Below are 18,663 nucleotides of genomic sequence, written 5' to 3' on the forward strand. Positions count from 1 at the left end.
TAAGGTCTAGTGACTTTTGTTAGGAAGGCAGAGAGAACTCGATTGAATGTCTCTTGTTAGTTCACTTTGGTGCTCTTATATTTTGTAATTTCCTTTTGTTAGGCAGACCTTGATTGGCAGTGGATTGTAATTTGTTCTCATTCTTCCATTGATTTAAATCCTGAGCAGGATTTAACTAAAGTGACTCTGATATGCAACAGAACAGAGCAATGTGTATTCAAGCCTAGGAAGGAATGTGGAAAGCAGCAATATCAAGTGAATCTGAAGCTTTGATGGGCCATTTCTGATTTCATTAACACTGGGCTGAACTTTCAATTAACTCTGATGATGCAAGACGACCTGCACCTTTATTCCTGACAGAGGCGCGGCATCTAATAACTGCACAACAGGCAGGGGAAAAAATTACCTTCCATGCAGCTCTTAAAAGTAATGAGCCTTTGAGTGAGAAAATGACAAGCTGGTCCCACTCCAAAATTCCTGAAAAACGCTTTCAGGCCTCTCTCATTTCTTGTGAATTTTAATACTTATTTGCAGAAATGCCTCAGAGCACATTAGCTTGGAGACTTGGAAAATCAGCAGTTATTTGATAATAACTAAAACACAGAAAGTTGCCAGGAAAACTTGAAAATATACACAAGGGGTAGTCTGAAAATCTTGGTACAGGGGAATTGAAACAGGTATTTTTTTGTATGCAAATCAGGTGTTCTACTCCTGAGTTATGGCTCTTCCCTCTAAATACAAACCCCACAGTAACATGAAAACATATAGCATGCTGTCTTTGGGAATAGCTGTGTGGCTGGGGCAACCCTGATTTCCCAGTGCTGGTAATATTGTTTGTTTTACTTCCAAATTTGTTCTGAGTAGAGGCATTTCCAGGGAAGGGTTCCTTTATGCCCCACTACCAAAGCCAGGAGACAGATTTCCCCATCCTTCATACTCCTCTCCCATCAAGCAAATGAATAAGCGGGTGCAGCCCTTCTCCTGCTGGCACACTTGGAACCTTCTGGCAGTGGCCAAATATGGTCTTCTCAGGAGCTGTTTTCTAGTTGGTGCTTTTTGGTGGAATCTGGGCCTCCTTTCAGGGCAAGGTGCTGGCAAAGGTCTGGCAATTCCCTATGACCCATCACCCAAGTCATTTTGATGGGATGACCAAGGCGAAGGAAGGAGAAGTGACTCTCTCTTTTCCTTTCTTCTGTCACCAGCACTGTTCCTGCCAGGGAAGTCCCAAGTTTCCCCTGGTTTTCTTGGGTCAAATTCTGGAAATTCACAACCCAGTTTGAGGAGACCTCCAGCGAATTAGTTAGAAACAGCAGACCAGAGAACTACCCTCTATTGGTAGAAGTGTGGGCCTTGAGAATCTCATTTAGTTATATAAGTAATCGACAAATATGGCTTTGGATGGGTAAGAAGCCTGAATGAGCTTGGAGAACGTGCTTTTGTTATAACAGCATTTCCTACTGTTTTGATACACTCATGTTAGTATGTAAAAGCACAGAAATGGCCTTTTGTAGTGGTATGCTCAATAGGAAGAAGCTGGTTAGCAAATGCCAAAATAAAATAGAATTATTGTTAACTTTGGATAAGCTGAGTGGGGGAAGGTTAGTTTAGAGCTGAAATTCAGGTAGATGCCAGCAGGATAATCTGCTTCTAATTTATTTTCTCCTCTCCCCTGCTGTTGCAACTGCAGTGACTATAATCAGTGCAACTACAAATGGCTAACGTACTTTTATATGAATATTACAACAATGTGCTCAACTTGTTCACAAACTCACTTAGAAAGCAATCCTCCCTTTATATGCAATTACCTGAGAGTTAGAGTCTTTGAGCTGCATGGAACTTACTTTTGAGTAAACATGCATAGGTTTGCAGATTAGTGGCTTCTGAATAAAGGATGTTGATTTCCCCCAATCATTAGGGAGAGATTTAGCAAGAGAACCCTTTCCAAGCATTGAGTTGAAATTTGCAAGACACATCACCTGCTTAAATTCTGCCAGCAAAGTGGCTGTTAAAAGTCTCAAGGCACCTTCCAGAAACAAAGATGGTCACCCTATCCTGAACATATTTGAATCACAAGTTGTTCAAAGAAAGAAGCTGAAACTTGAATTTAAAAATTAGATACAATATTCAGAATTTTCAGGTGTGTTTTGGTGAGTATTGTAATCCAGGCCTTCACAAACCAAGCCAAAGTCATGTAAGGAAAACTTTCTATTTTTGATGCTTTCTTGGAACTACAAAAATATAGGGGGTTGTCAAGAACCTGACAGGCCACAATCCATTGCTGCATTTTGCCTGGTGCATCACAAGCTGTGCAGTCTGTCTTAACCTGTGCCAAGACTTGTAAACAACGAACATCATAGCTTGTTCAGAAAGAAGAATGCTGTGATGTTTGCAAATTGCTTTAAAGAATTAAACTTCAAAATCTTGTTACAGAAAATCACATTCTCTTGTGATAACAGGAATATAGCTCTTGTTTATTTTTGCAAGTAAATATATGCTTCAATAATATTTTTTAAACAATACTAATTTGAGGCATTGAGTGTCATTTCATTTGTTGCCATTGCTCTCCTGTGGCACAACAACAGGTGATAAAGAATGAATAATTTCTAGGTTCGCCAACATTTAAAAACCTGTTACAATAGGTGCTGAATCAAATTAGAGGCTTGGAAAGATGGAGCCCTGTTTGCCAAGTCTCAGTTCAACTTTGCAAGGAATCTTGATTTATGTGAAGCATTTAGATTCTGATTTTCCAATAAGTTCAAAAGAAAATGGTGTTAAAAGGATAAATTATTGTTTGATTTATAACCAATAAATTGCTTATCATGCATCATTTTATGTGGGTTTAAGCCAATTGACCTCAGTATGCCTATTGGAATATAGAGTTATTATGTCACCCTCCATGTGTCTCCTCAGAAGTCCCCACTTTCAGCATCTTGTAAGTGTGTTTAGGATTGCAGCTATAGTTTTTGACAGGGAGTAGGAAATATAATATGTAGTGGGGAGTTCGTGCAGTTGTTCAGAACTCTGTATGAATTGTACATGCACTGTACTTCCAAACTCTTACGTTATAACAACATCACTATTTTTTATAGAATTGACTCGTCAGTCAAAATGAAATATGCATAGAAATTAAGCTGGAAGAATGCAATATGATGTCAGTTAATGCTTGAATGAGAAATAATGCTCTTGTGGTTGCCTGGATACAAATAAGATGTGTGTCATAGAGGAAGGCAAATGTAAATGAATGAACAAATTGGTTGTCAACTTTAGCTTTGGAGTCTGATAAGGGCAAGGGAACTGCTTGTAAGATGGATGACTTGCAAGATTCATCAGTGTACTTTGTATGTCTTTGGACAGTTACTCAGCTTTTCTATTTGATTTTGAATAACTTAGGTGGTTTTTTTGTTTTTTAAACTGAGTCCTAATTATTAAGGCTCAGGGTGGTTTACAATATAAACGTTAACAACAAAATTCTAAGCTAAATAAAACCTAGTGAACACTTATTATTTAAGAAACCAGTGCAAATTGAAAGGGGTTTTACTGTTGTTGTTGCTTCTACAGGGGATCAGATTTTAGCCTTTCGGCAAGTCTAGTTAAGAGGAGCTCCCTGGCAACATTTTACCTTTTATTGAATGACCAATCAATAAAAACTGAATATTTTTAAAGGAAACTAGGTAGCAGGAAAGCCCAGAGATAAAATAGCCCCAAACCCTATAGTACATCAGACAATCCATACCATAGGCCATATTTGGGCTGCTTGCCTGTAGATCTCTTTAGGGAGGAAATAGCTTGGTGTTGTAATTGAGCTGTGGCTGTCTCTCAATCTCACCTGCTATAATTCAGAGGGCATGGGACTAATCAAAAGATGATGAGTGATGTCCCACAGCAGGCTCTTATGGAAAAAGGCTGGCCTTGAGATATCATGGTCCCAGACAATTGTAATGTGATGATCTTCTTCATGGAAGACGCTGTGATGCTCTGGAGCACTGGGGGTAATGGTGCTCAAAAATTTAACATTCCATGAGGTGGACTGCAGCTCTCTGCAAAAGCTGAAGGAAGCCAGAGGCCTCAGTCAAGCTGCAACTATAGTTATCAGTCTTTTCATTGAGCACAGAACATACCACGGAACAATTCAGGCCCTAACTGCCCTTGTGTGTGAAAGATTTGCAGCAGTTCCTTTCCTTTAAGGCCAAGGTCACTTCAGCAAATGCATGACCCCAACTTTACATCTGAGATGATGGGGAATAGGGGGCAATTTCTGTACTTGGCAATTTTCTTCTGCAAATGAACGCTGAAGTTGGTTATGTTCAGAGCTCTGGGGGGAAGAGCAGAACTTAAACAAATATTACAGAACAATCCTGTGCATGATTACTCAGAAGGCCCATTGTCTTCATTAGGGCATACTCACTAGTATTTGTGCTTAGAATTGCAGCTTAAGAAGTTGATTTTGATATGCATTACTGCTTGACTGAATTAATCTTGGTGAATTCTGTGGAACTTTCCCTACGGTAAAGGATCAATTGTTCTGCATATACTTATCAACTCTATATGAAAAGGTTTCTTGTCATTGATCTGTGGGTAATAAAGTTATTCTTAGCCTTTAGGCAGTATAGATGGAGTAACTGTTGCCTTTTCTTTTCAATTACAGCAGGAAAAGAGTCCAGAGAATTCAAGAAATAAAGGTATGTTGCTATGGTAGTAGTTTTTATTTAATTGCTTATTTATGTTTAAATCTTTATAAGCCATATTTTCTGGCTTATAAAGTCTACCCAAGTTGATGAACAAAGTATAGAATGTTTTTAAAAAATAATTACTGACTTTATTTTTATCACTAATTGGAAACTAATATACTAGCATTGCATTTTTACTCACAGTGCAGAGATAATGCTACTTTTACTTCTGAATATATGAAGACCTGAACAGAATCGGCTATAGGAAATAAGGATACATTGCATTTCTGTATTTCAGAAATCCCTACACATCTTGTTCTTTGAGCATGTTTTGGTTGGCTTTTGTTGTATGAGGAAAGCTAATAAACTGTACAGCAGCATATTTATGGAAACTTATTACTCTTAGTAGCAGCAAAAGTTAAACTGCTAGTGTGTGTCATGGCAGAATGTATAAATTAAGGCGTAGTTAGTCCTGACTCTGTTTCCTAAACTTACACCAAGTAGAAACTGTTGTATGGGATTAAATCTGTACCTATGGCGAGACAAGGAATATTGCCATTTCAAATGAGCTTTGTCCAGAAGTATCTGTAATACAAATAAGTAAAAGGAAATAATTTATCGAGTAAGCATTTCTTTTTGTAATTAGCGCAAAATGTTTGAGTTTTACAGATCTGATCACACTAATTGAAGACCTCTTCATTTGAATTGATATAGAATGCTGTAATATTTGCTAGCAGTAGTAGTAGGATATGTAATAAAGTTAGGTAAAAGTTTTCTTGTCCAGAACAACAGATGTGTGTAAGCCTTGTATAGAAGAAACAAATCAAGAAATGTTGTGTTTGCATCTTGCACATGCTAAAATTGGGTTGAAAAATATTTTATTTTTAGGATTTCAGAGAAAACTCTTTATATATATAACATGGTAATGCCTGTGTTTTGTTGCTGTGGTGAGAGTTCTCAAACATGCTTAGCATAACAAGTATCTTTAAAATGAAGCTTTTATTAGTCACCTTCAGGCATTCAGTATGAAGTTAAACAGTAGTGGAAGATGTGTTCAGGTGGCAGCACTCGCCTGACCTCTGGTCAGCCATATTAGCACTACTTACTAGGAGAGATGAGGCAGCAGTGAGGTTGGTGCAGAGCAAACACAACAGCAGAGCTACTCTGGCACTTCTGCCAGTGCATTTGCACCAGGCCAGCCTTGATACTCCCTCTCTGCCTCTCAGTAAGCAGCAGCAATGTGGTCAACCAGAGATCAGGTGAGCGTTGCCACTCCACTATGCCATCTGCTAGTGAGATTATATAAATGCTCAAGGTGGGACCATGGAAATGAGCACACTAGTTCTGCCCTTCGCATCACCATTCTCCTTCTCCTTCATGAGAAAGTGGGGGGGTCTGCTACATTTGGAAAGTATTGAGAAAATGTCACCCCCTGATGCAGAAATATATGTAATGTTTTACATATGTCACAACACACAGCAGACATGCATATCTCAGTCAACAACAGGTATTTACAAATTGGTTACCTTGCTGGGGCATTCCCTTTCAAAGTAAATGAATTTCTATAGGGGAAATTAGACTGGATTTTACTTTCTTGGGCTCCATGATCACTGCAGATGGTGACAGCAGTCACAAAATTAAAAGACGCATGCTTCTTGGGAGAAAAGCGATGACAAACCTAGACAGCATCTTAAAAAGCAGAGACATTATCTTGCCAACAAAGGTCCATATAATTAAAGCTATGGTTTTCCCAGTAGTGATGTATGGAAGTGAGAGCTGGACCTTAAAGAAGGCTGATCGCCGAAGAATTGATGCTTTTGAATTATGGTGTTGGAGGAGACTCTTGAGAGTCCCATGGACTGCAAGAAGATCAAACCACTCCATTCTTAAGGAAATCATCCCTGAGTGCTCACTGGAAGGACAGATCCTGAAGCTGAGGCGCCAATACTTTGGCCACCTCATGAGAAGAGAAGACTCCCTGGAAAAGACCCTGATGTTGGGAAAGATGGAGGGCACAAGGAGAAGGGGACAACAGAGGACGAGATGGTTGGACAGTGTTCTCAAAGCTACTTACATGAGTTTGACCAAAATGCGGGAAGCAGTGGAAGACAGGAATGCCTGGCGTGCTCTGGTCCATGGGGTTGCAAAGAGTCGGGCACGACTAAACAACAACAAAAAGCAAAACCAATAAAGAAGCCTGCTTCTGAGTACACATGGTTAGGCATGGTTAGCCTTATTACATATAGGCTGCCTCTAGCAACAAGCAACTTACACAAAATCAGCAAACCACATTACAGAAAAAAAGGAAAAGCAGCAAGGCACCTGTCAGGATGGTGGCAATTATACATCAGTGAATATGCCAATAATATACATTGTAGAGCAATATATGTATCTATTAAATATAAAGTTTTTAAAAGCTCAAACTAAGGTAGAAGGCATGTTACAAGGGTTGCTGCTATGATGGCGGTTGAATGGGCAGAAGGATGGAAATCTGCATGGTAATCCATTTTCAATGGGTTCTTCTGACATTCTTAATTGACTTCTAATAAACACATGGGATACATACATGTATATTCCTCATGTCTCCTATTCCAGAGTACAGCTGTGGGAACGCAGATATATCCACCATGTGGAAGCCAGGGCTTCCCCATTAATTTCAGTACAGGGCAGCTCAATCTATTCATCTCTTTGTACATCCAAAGCTGTTCCCTTCATTGAAGTTAATGGAAGCTCTTGCCAGCACATATGCTCACCAGAGCACTGACGCCTACAAGGAATTAATGGATTAGAGTTAAAAAGAAAATTGAGAATTGGTGTGTGTCAGCTTTTCCCCTCTCCCTCCTCAATTAAATCCTGTCCTTCAGAATTCATCATGGAGCTTGCTCAAAAAAAAAAGATGGTCACTTGCTTTGTAGGTTTAAGGAGGTGTTAGTAGTACAAGTTCATAGATTTGTGAATGCTTAAGTTCATGCCTATTGTATCTCCCTCTGAGATACCTCATACATGTTGTCTTCCACTTTCCCAGCATCAAATTATCTAGAAAGCATTTTCTCCCTGCACAGCGGCTGATAGTAAGCAAGCTCTTAAGAATGATTTCTGAGCTTGCTGCTTCCATGCAGTGCTGTATATGTTAAAGGAGGTCACCAGCACTCTGCAAGTTGGCAGGACCCAGCATGCTCAGAGGTTCATTAGGTCTTCAATTTAAGAGACTAACCAAGTATACAGTTGTCAAAGACCTGAAAAATATTTCCAACAACTCCATCCATTAAAGTCTGCCAAATCTAGTTTGGGGAACAAATCTATGACTCTCTAGCAGCCATATGAAGCACTGGTTTTGCTGCAATGGAATGTTTATGTTTCGATACCCAGAATTGCATCTGATTTTTTTTTCTCCTGAAGTTTGCTGCATGTCTTGGCATGTCTTTAAATGTTGATGAAACATCAACATTTGCTTGAGGGGGTGAGACACTGAAATGCAAGACATACTTTGAATAAAAAAAGTGATCCATTTTTGTACATATTGTTTGCAATTTAGAAAAGAAAATGCTTGTGGTTTTCTATCGCTTTTTGTGTGAGTTTCTTCAGGGAATTGATGTAGGCATAATGTTTCAATTTTGTTATCAAACTTCAAATCCTGGTTTCAGATAGTACCACACCAAAACTGACATCCTGTTTCTTGAAAGTTTTATTCCCTTGCTTTAGATTTTTGTTTTTTAAAAATAAATCAGTACATCTGGACTTACCTTATCATGGCTAGGTAGTGAGTGAGTGTTTCTCAAATTCAGCATTCCTCCAACATTCTGCTTTCTGATCTGTGAAAAACCTGCATGGAGAAGATACATCATGACATCTGCCTCTAGGTTTTAAGTGAAGAGTGGAAAACAGGGCAAACTAGCTCCCAAAAGTGCATGGGACCAGTGAGTGATATTCAACTAAGTCTTGTTCCGAGTAGACACATTGAAATGAATGAACATGACTAAGGATGCGTACCTACAAGGGGATGGGGGTTAATGAAAACAATAGGACTTATTTCTGAGTAGACACATAGAGGATTGCCTTGACAGGTCCATGCATTTCAATAGGTCTACTCAGAGTAAAATTATTTGATTGAAACATGGTGTTTGCTGATTTTCTTTCTTTCTTTTTCTTTCTTTGAGAAAAGTCATTTTAGCTCAAAAAAGAGATGAAATATTCCACACAGTAAAAAGCCTTCACTTAAAAATAGCTGTCAGAAGTACAGTGGGCAGCTTCTCTATCGTCTCACACTTACAGGAAAGCCCAGCTGAGGACATCATAGGGTTTTCAGAAAGAGCAGACACTCAAGCAGGCTGCAGCATGTAAACCACTGAAAAGACAATTTGCAGAAGAAAGGAAAACAAAGCCACTTCAAAAGGGAAGCAAGTGCAATAAAAACAAACCCAAACAGTTCCTATCAAAATTATAACTCCTCTTTCATAATTTCCAAACACAATTTCTTTTCTCATTAACTGGTGGACAATGATCATTAATAAAAGTTTCAAACCCTAGCTAGGAATGTGAGCTCTGGTTAAAAGTTAGCATGGTTTAGCACTGGTGGCAATATGATCCTGAACTGTGATTAAACTAAGTATACGGGATTTGGCTCAGGCTTTGAACTCCTACTATAAATATTTTTATTTCCATTCGGTTTGTCTTAGAGGTTGCAGAGCAGTAGCTGATAAGTTTTGATCCACATATTGCAGATGGTAATACTGCTTAGTATAATTTGATGGTGGGCAGTTGCTACTTGCAGGGTCCCTTTATATGTTTATTACCGATCATTTCAGTTTTATTATTTTGGGTAGTATTTTATTTATGGGCAGTGCTGGAAGAAATAGAACTGAGCTATGTCTGCATATATCATATTTTAGCTGTTCTCTGGCCTGCATGAGTACAATTCAGAAATGTGGCACACAAGTGTACTGTAAGCTACAGTGGTTTGGATCCAGATGGGCAGCCTAACCCAAAGATCATTGGAATCAATAAGAGGTAAAGGTAAAGGGACCCCTGACCATTAGGTCGAGTTGTGGCCAACTCTGGGGTTGCGGCGCTCATCTCGCTTTACTGGCCGAGGGAGCCGGTGTACAGCTTCCGGGTCATGTGGCCAGCATGACCAAGCCACTTCTGGAGAACCAGAGCAGTGCACGGAAACGCCATTTACCTTCCTGCCGGATTGGTACCTATTTATCTACTTGCACTTTGACGTGCTTTTGAACTGCTAGGTTGGCAGGAGCAGGGACTGAGCAATGGGAGCTCACCCCGTCGCAGGGATTCAAACCGCCGACCTTCTGATCGGCAAGTCCTAGGTTCTGTGGTTTAACCCACAGCGCCACCTGTGTCCCTTTTATTGGAATCAATAGGGGAGACTTAAAGAAGAAGATGATTTGCACAAAAGAGATGCTTTGTGGACAATGCTTCTAAAAGTATCTCAAGTTTAGGATCTGCAGTTCCTCACTAGTTTTACCCCTCATATATGCAAAACTAGATAGCGCCATAGGATATTGACAGGCAGCTCTTTAATTACACTATGAGCTTCTCAACTGTTCGATTCCCTTTCATTTTACGCTTACCTTTAGCAATCAGAATACAAAGCGACTGTTCGCTTGCCGATCCATTTAACAAATGTGATTCTCTATTATTATGAACATATTGCCTGCCTTTTCTAATTTCATTAACAAACATCTGTTCCTTTACTGATCTTTATCTACCAGGAGTAAAGAGGAGACCATATGGGAATAACTTGCTGCATATCTGTCATTCACTTAATTCTCGGAAAACATTGTAAGGCACCTGCACAGTGCTTGAAGCTCTAAAGCCAGTCCTATGTGGAAAGTCGGGTTGATGGCTGTAGTTGGCTACATAAAGTTGTCACAGGTTGATTTTATTTCATTTGATTTTTACACACAAAAAGAACAAAAGTAAAGCAATAAGAGCTGGAAGCAACCAAAAAATAAAATAAAATTGACACGTCTTTAAATAATCCATGGCGCAGAGTTGAAAGGAATCTTAATCTGATTCTGTGAGTCTTTGTTCAAAATTGCCAGAGTACACTTGAATGGCTTCAAATGCTGGTGAATGAGTTGCAATTGTGAAGATATCATAAATGGTGGGTAGCAGAGCATTCTTTGACGTTTTGTTTGATATTGAACAAAAGGTCCTGTATTGTAATGCAAAATATGTTTTAATCTCTGCATCATAAAAGCATAGTTCGTACTGCATAGGTATAATCACATAGAACAACTTGTTTATCAGTTGCGACGCTCCAAATAAAGTGCTGTTCCTGGCACTGTGGAGCATGAGCAGCCCTCTCGTTTATTGGGGAGCTTCATGGAAAGAAATAGATCTGGAGACGGCTGGAGTGCAAGAGGCACAAGTCTCTTACACAGCTGAACACTCATAAGAGTACACTGTATTTACTGTTTGGTGGTATAGTGTTGAAGAAAGCTTACTTTGCTGTTTCCAGTAGACATCCACTGGGGTTTTTCAAAGTGCTCTGTGCATTGCTTTCATCTCCCTCAGGCAGCCCAGTTTTGGAGCCCTTGGAGACTATTGTGATAATTTTGCAAGGCACTCTCCTCCATGGGGACTTGATTGCCACTATTGATCTGTTGAGATGTGCAATGCACAATCCTGTTTGATTTTTGTAGAAACAGTCCTGGTTATTGATGCCTGGGTGTGTGAACAAGATGGTTGTAACTGTGTAGCCTACTACATGCTCTCTTGATCCATGCCCATCCTGGCTGGTTTGGGTAAGTTGTGGAGGATTAACTAGGTGGCTTCAGGGTGTGGTGAATGCTTTGCTGCATGGTCAGGTGGTCCCCACTGCTTTGAAGGAGGTGGGGTATTCCTGAAAAAAAATCCACTCTGAACACAGAGGTTTCTGCCAATCACTGACCAGTCACCAATACACTTTTTTTTTTTACAGTGGTGAAGAACGTGATAGTGGTTTTTTTGTACACAGCTTAGTGTACATTGCTTAGTTTTTTTAATGCTGCTTAGTTTTATATGCAGTATACTGCTGCATTTTGTTTTTATCTAGTATTTAGGAAATGTTATAGAATGTTGCATTTTTATTGTTTTATGGGAACCACCTACAGATGTTTGTTCTATGAAGTAAATTAATAGTTTAAGTGACTTGATGTCAAATCAAAGTGAATAGTTCAAAAAACATTAAGTTTTAATGTTGGTGTGAACTTCTAAGTGGAAGGGATTTGAATAATAGTAGTATTCCTGAAGTCTGATTTAACAGCAACTGTTCATTTGCAAAGGGGGGGTGCCCCTTTGGTGTTAGTTTCAAATTTAGGTCAGTTGGTAAAGTGTGCTTGGGGCCAGTTGGAAAGCACAAAACATAGTCCAATCACATCCTGCCCAGCAGAGTTTAGCAGTGTTCCCTTTATTTAGGCATGTTCATTCTAGCCCTTTAGGACAAATTTGCCTTCCTCATTTCAGTGCAGAAATGAATTCTTCATACTATTTTTTAACAATATGAAAATGAATCTGCTTGGATATTCTGTCCCTGAGAAGACTTCAGCTTGTATGCATCCCCCTCACTTTGGGGGGAGGTAAAACTCTAAACAGAGAAACCACCTAGTTTCCCATATGTAAATAAAAATGATTTCACTCTCTCATAGTACAGGAACTTAGCTCTTCTCAGAGAGAGGAGAATATATGGGCTTTGCTTTTCACTGGAAATATTGTCGCTGCCTTTCTCTTGTGCCAAGCTCATATTTCACCTCCTTTATTTGGGCCAGATCAGATGGCATTGTCTCGTGCTCTGTCTACTGAGATAGTGGCAATTTCATTTTTGTCAACAAAAATCCAGTACTGAGAACAGTGGAATGATAACATCCAGGCTGGATCTAGACACATCAAAGAAGTGTTTCAGTTAAATGCGTTGTAAATTTAAACAGGCAGGGAAAACAGGTAGAGAGAAATAGGACTCCATAACGCCATCTGGTGACACAATGTTATATTGCATATACAACACATATAAATTGCTTTTTCTTTACCAATCTAGTTGAGTCTCCAGGGTCTTACACATTTGGTTATGAAGAACAAGACAAGCAGCTACTAGGAGTTCTTCCGATATTGTCCAAAATAATGTGGATTCAGGATAAAATCAAGAGTTTCTTTCTCCAAAAGTATGGAACTGTGTAATTGACAATATGGTAATATGTCTTAGGAGTGTTCATAGACCACAAGATTCTGTTCAGATCTCAGTTTTGTTCTTTGAAAGCTGCTCAGATTTGCATGGGGTCTGACAGGCCTTCAGAGGAAAATGAAGCTTCATTTTGCCCCATTCACTATTTTGGGGGAATCAATATTAGCTTTTCCCCAGAAATGGATGAAATTTGTAGGCATATTAACCTCTGCCAAGTGAAAAAAGCCTGTCAAATTACAGAATGGAACCCACTTTCCCGGGGAAATCCCAGCATTGCAACTCTGTAAGGAGAATAGGGGTCTCTAAACAACCCTTAGCACCCTTCACCTGTGATATTGTGGGCAACAATTTTACTAGGAACTTGGCATGCATTGTAGGGATGTCCCAAAGAAAGAAAGCTGCATAATTCCAGAAAGATCAAGATTATGGTTTGTGAGTTATGATCAGTGAAAAAACTATGTGGATACTTTGGGCCAACAAATCAATGTCAATGTAGCATTTATCAAGATTTATAGTCTTTTAGAAAAGAATGGTTTCTATTTTATCTTTTATTTTTATTTTATCTTTTAAAACAAGACTTTGTTTTTAAAAGCATTGTGTTTGTCTTAATTAGCACTACAAGCCACAGAAGCTAAGTGCAAACCTTATATGACAGGAGTGGTTGCTTGGGCATGTAACACAGAGGCAGAAGGACTTGGATGTCCTGCATTTTCCAAGCAACTGCTGATAATTAGCAAAAAATATAGAAGAGACAAGAACAAGGTGATGCAATACTGGGACAGCCATTCCTCAAAGCTCTGTGATAGGAGTTCCCTCGTAAAATCATTCTATCTCTGTAGAAGCTTGCCTTGTCTGTCACAAAAGAGCTAGTTACAGATAGGTAGCCGTGTTGGTCTGCCATAGTCAAAACAAAAAAAAAAAAAAATTCTTTCCAGTAGCACCTTAAAGACCAACTAAGTTAGTTCTTGGTATGAGCTTTCGTGTGCATGCACACTTCGTCAGATACGAAGTGTGCATGTATCTGACGAAGTGTGCATGCACACGAAAGCTCATACCAAGAACTAACTTAGTTGGTCTTTAAGGTGCTACTGGAAAGAAAAAAATTTTTTTGTTTTGACTATGGCAGACCAACACGGCTACCTATCTGTAACTGGAACTATGGAAGGCACCACATTGAGCCGCATGAAATGGAAGTCCATCAACCGGTATCTGACGAAGTGTGCATGCACACGAAAGCTCATACCAAGAACTAACTTAGTTGGTCTTTAAGGTGCTACTGGAAAGAAATTTTTTTTTTTTGTTTTGACAAAAGAGCTATTTCCCTACCTTGGCATCTTATATGATGTATGAAAAATGTTTCCAATCTTTTAGAAAAGCTGTTGGCAGCCTATTATGAAGATGATTATTTAGCTCTCTTACTTGCTCCAAAGTACCTTGGAAATCCCTGCTCATGTTTAGGCACTTTGGAGAGATCGTACTGGGCTCAGATAAGCCCTGAATATGTCTGAAGTGGCTCCACTTTGATCCTTGGCTTGAGATTTGTCCAAAAATTTTGTACACCCCAATAATCCACTGCAATATTATCCAGTAGTTAAGAACATAAGAGCATCCAGTAATGAATAATATTTTGTTGTTGGAAAAGAGAGAAGTGTTAGGTAATGGAATATGTTACATTGTTGTAGATTATTCCCAAATGCTTCTAGGGCAACCAAGTAGACATGTGAGTTATATGTTTAGTTATGTAAGAGATAGTGTTTCTTACAGAGTAGAGAAAGGCAGAAATGCTTTATAGCTATTATCTTACTAATTCTCCGAAAGAAAGAAGAGCACACCAGTCCCATGAGATTAGACCACTCTGTCTAATCTCATGTTGGTTGAAAGCCACAGACTGAAAATCTTCTATCTTCCCTTGTTACAACATCTATAGCACAGCTGGGATTGACTGATGCACCACACACACACACACACACACACAGTGTAAACACACACACACAGTTACATCTGTGTGCTTAAGAGATATAAAGTTGTCTTTCACATACAAAATTATCTATAACTTTATGCCAATCAATAGCGTGCTATTTGCTTGTCCCTATTTAGAATGTTTCACTGGTCAGTTATTCCCAACCCTATTATTGCTGCATGAAAGACATTTTTCATGGCAAAATGACCCCCAACAAAGAGTTATTGAATTTAAAACTAGTCCAGTCCTCCATTAATAAAGAAATGAAGGTTATTGGTCTGAAATTGCTAGCAGTGCATGTTAGTTCTACCATGCATAACAGGCTGAGTGGCTGTGAATGTTCCCAGAAGATGGCAGTAGTGTACTCGGTACATTAGCCAGCCCATTACATCATCGAAAGCTCTTTCTTAATTGCCAATTTTCCTTTTAAAAAACTAATGTGTGTCTTTTAATACAAAATATTTAGTCTTGTCATGTTGAGCTCTTTTCAACAAGCTTCCGTTCCTGAACAGCAATATGGTAGAATCCAGGATACTAACTGGAGAGTGAATTGCTGACAGAGTTTTGAAGACTGAAGTGTTACCTCATTCCTAGCAGTTAGGTGCATCATCCAGTTGTTAGTATGCAACACAAAGATGGAGTTTGTTGCCTGTCTGTCCTAAAGATACTTCAGGGAGATTTCTCTCAGGGAAAGCAGATTACTCAGGCATCAGAGTTTAGGGACTTAATGCATTGGAAATTCAGTGCTTATGCACACTGCAGAAATATATAGTGTAAATATTTACTAGCCTTTTTCAAAACTGAACAGAAACTTTATAAGTTGCTTCTTTCTTTTAAAGAATACCAACTACCTTAATAACCTAACTAGGTAGAGTTTTGTTGTCATCGTTACAAAATTCTTGATTAATCTCAAGGGTGTTAGGAGTTTTCCAGAGGATACTGTGGAGGCAAAACAGAATCTCCTTCTTCCTCTCCTACTGTAATGCAGCCTACCTTTAATTTTATACCTACCTGATCTCAAAGTCAAAATAAAGTGTTTTAGGTTCAACAAGTCAGAAAAGCTAAAGCACAGAATGAACTCAGGCTTGCTAGAGAGGTTAAAAGCAACAAAAAAGGCTTTTATGGGTATGTTCGTAGCAAAAGGAAGAACAAAGAAACAGTGGGGTCACTCAGAGGAGAAGATGGTGAAATGCAAACAGGGGACACAGAAAGGGCTGAACTCCTCAATGCCTTCTTTGCCTCAGTCTTCTCCGATAAAGAAAACAATGCCTGACCTGAAGAATTTGGAGCAAATGATTCAGCAGAGGAAACACAGCCCAGAATAACTAAGGAGATAGTGCAAGAATACTTGGCTAGTCTAGATGTATTCAAGTCTCCAGGGCCAGATGAACTGCATCCAAGAGTATTAAAAGAACTGGCAGATGTGATCTCAGAACCACTGGCAGTCATCTTTGAGAATTCCTGGAGAACAGGCGAAGTCCCGGCAGACTGGAGGAGGGCAAATGTTGTCCCTATTTTCAAAAAGGGGAAAAGAGAGGATCCAAATAATTACCGCCCAGTCAGTCTGACATCAATACTAGGGAAGATTCTGGAGCAGATCATTAAGCAAACAAATCTGTGAGCACCTAGAAAGGAATGCTGTGATCACCAATAGTCAGCATGGATTTCTGAAAAATAAGTCATGTCAGACTAACCTGATCTCGTTTTTTGACAGAATTACAAGCCTGGTAGATGAAGGGAACGCAGTGGATGTAGCCTACCTTGATTTCAGCAAGGCATTTGACAAGGTGCCCCATGATATTCTTGTAAAGAAGCTGGTAAAATGCGGTCTTGACTATGCTACCACTCAGTGGATTTGTAACTGGCTGACTGACCGAACCCAAAGGGTGCTCATCAATGATTTCTCTTCATCCTGGAGAAGAGTGACTAGTGGGGTGCCACAGGGTTCTGTCTTGGGCCCAGTCTTATTCAACATCTTTATCAACGACTTGGATGATGGACTCAAGGGCATCCTGATCAAATTTGCAGATGACACCAAACTGGGAGGGGTGGCTAACACCCCAGAGGACAGGATCACACTTCAAAACGACCTTGACAGATTAGAGAACTGGGCCAAAACAAACAAGATGAATTTTAACAGGGAGAAATGTAAAGTATTGCACTTGGGCAAAAAAATTGAGAGGCACAAATACAAGATGGGTGACACCTGGCTTGAGAGCAGTACATGTGAAAAGGATCTAGGAGTCTTGGTTGACCACAAACTTGACATGAGCCAACAGTGTGACGCGGCAGCTAAAAAAGCCAATGCAATTCTGGGCTGCATCAATAGGAGTATAGCATCTAGATCAAGGGAAGTAAAAGTGCCACTGTATTCTGCTCTGGTCAGACCTCACCTGGAGTACTGTGTCCAATTCTGGGCACCACAGTTCAAGAAGGACACTGACAAACTGGAACGTGTCCAGAGGAGGGCAACCAAAATGGTCAAAGGCCTGGAAACAATGCCTTATGAGGAACAGCTAAGGGAGCTGGGCATGTTTAGCCTGGAGAAGAGGAGGTTAAGGGGTGATATGATAGCCATGTTCAAATATATAAAAGGATGTCACATAGAGGAGGGAGAAAGGTTGTTTTCTGCTGCTCCAGAGAAGCGGACATGGAGCAATGGATCCAAACTACAAGAAAGAAGATTCCACCTAAACCTTAGGAAGAACTTCCTGACAGTAAGAGCTGTTCGACAGTGGAATTTGCTGCCAAGGAGTGTGGTGGAGTCTCCTTCTTTGGAGGTCTTTAAGCAGAGGCTTGACAACCATATGTCAGGAGTGCTCTGATGGTGTTTCCTGCTTGGCAGGGGGTTGGACTCGATGGCCCTTGTGGTCTCTTCCAACTCTATGATTCTATGATTCTAGGTTGGTCCATCAATGCTCTCAATAGATGGTTAGTCTCCACTAAGTCACATAAGCAAAAGAAGAAATATTCAAAATTATGAAGCCCTTCAAAGCTTTCCAAAGCATCATACAGTTGTTGTTGTTGTTGTTGTTGTTGTTGTTGTTGTTGTTGTTGTTGTTGTTGTTTTAAGGGAAACACTAATGCCATTATTTGTGGTGCAATCCTGTGCCTTTCTATCTGATGGGTTCAATGGCACTTATTCTAGTAAGTGGATATAGCCTTAATATAGAAAAGAAAAGAAAAGCTTAATGCGCTTTCTCAACATCAGTTTATAGCTTCAAGTCATGATTGATTAATTTTAGTCAAATATCAACCTTTTACATTTTATTCCATTTTGGATTTTATATTGGGGCCAAATAAGATAAGATTAAGGAATCTCATATCACTCTTATTTAAAGAAGCTGCCTGAGTTAATTGAGTCCATAGTGCTGGGGAAAGGGGTTAAGCTTTAACCACTGTGAAATTTTCCAATAGAAAGACCTCCCCACTCCCACCCTCACCCCAAAAGCTGCTAGTATGGAAAATTTTGAGAGAGTGAATTTAACTGGGGAAAATCACAAGAAAGGATTAAGGGCCCCTCACCCAGCAACGTATCATCAATTTAATTCCATTTATGAATTGCTCCCCATAAATATGTTGAAGTGATTCACAATAAAAAAAACACAATAAAAACAATAGCACAAAGTGTGTGTGTGTGTGTGTGTGCATGTGCATGTGCGTGTAAAACACTTTTTCTATATAAAAAACAGTTAAAACAATTTCACACATAAAACCCTGCCCTCATGGGCCAGCTTTGAAAGGTAGGTAGGACTAGTCACCTGTCAAAGTTGCCATATGGAGTAAGGGAAGAGGATTTGGGCTGGCATGCCAACCCCCCTCCCCCAATAATGTAAGAGATCCAGCCATGGATCCCT

General features: G+C 39.6%; 1 protein-coding gene across 2 annotated transcripts in view; it reads left to right on the forward strand.

Annotated features, from left to right (window-relative positions):
• FSTL5 (follistatin like 5) overlaps positions 1-18,663 on the forward strand; it is a 327,643-nt gene that overhangs the window by 63,114 nt on the left and 245,866 nt on the right. For both annotated transcript variants that reach the window (XM_083631144.1, XM_083631145.1), the window contains exon 3: positions 4,646-4,679. In XM_083631144.1, coding sequence (XP_083487270.1) covers positions 4,646-4,679 — 34 coding nt within the window. The remainder of the gene's footprint in view (positions 1-4,645; positions 4,680-18,663) is intronic.

The sequence above is a fragment of the Podarcis filfolensis genome (genome assembly GCF_964270895.1).
Source record: "Podarcis filfolensis genome assembly, chromosome: 9".
NCBI classification, from domain to species: domain Eukaryota; kingdom Metazoa; phylum Chordata; class Lepidosauria; order Squamata; family Lacertidae; genus Podarcis; species Podarcis filfolensis.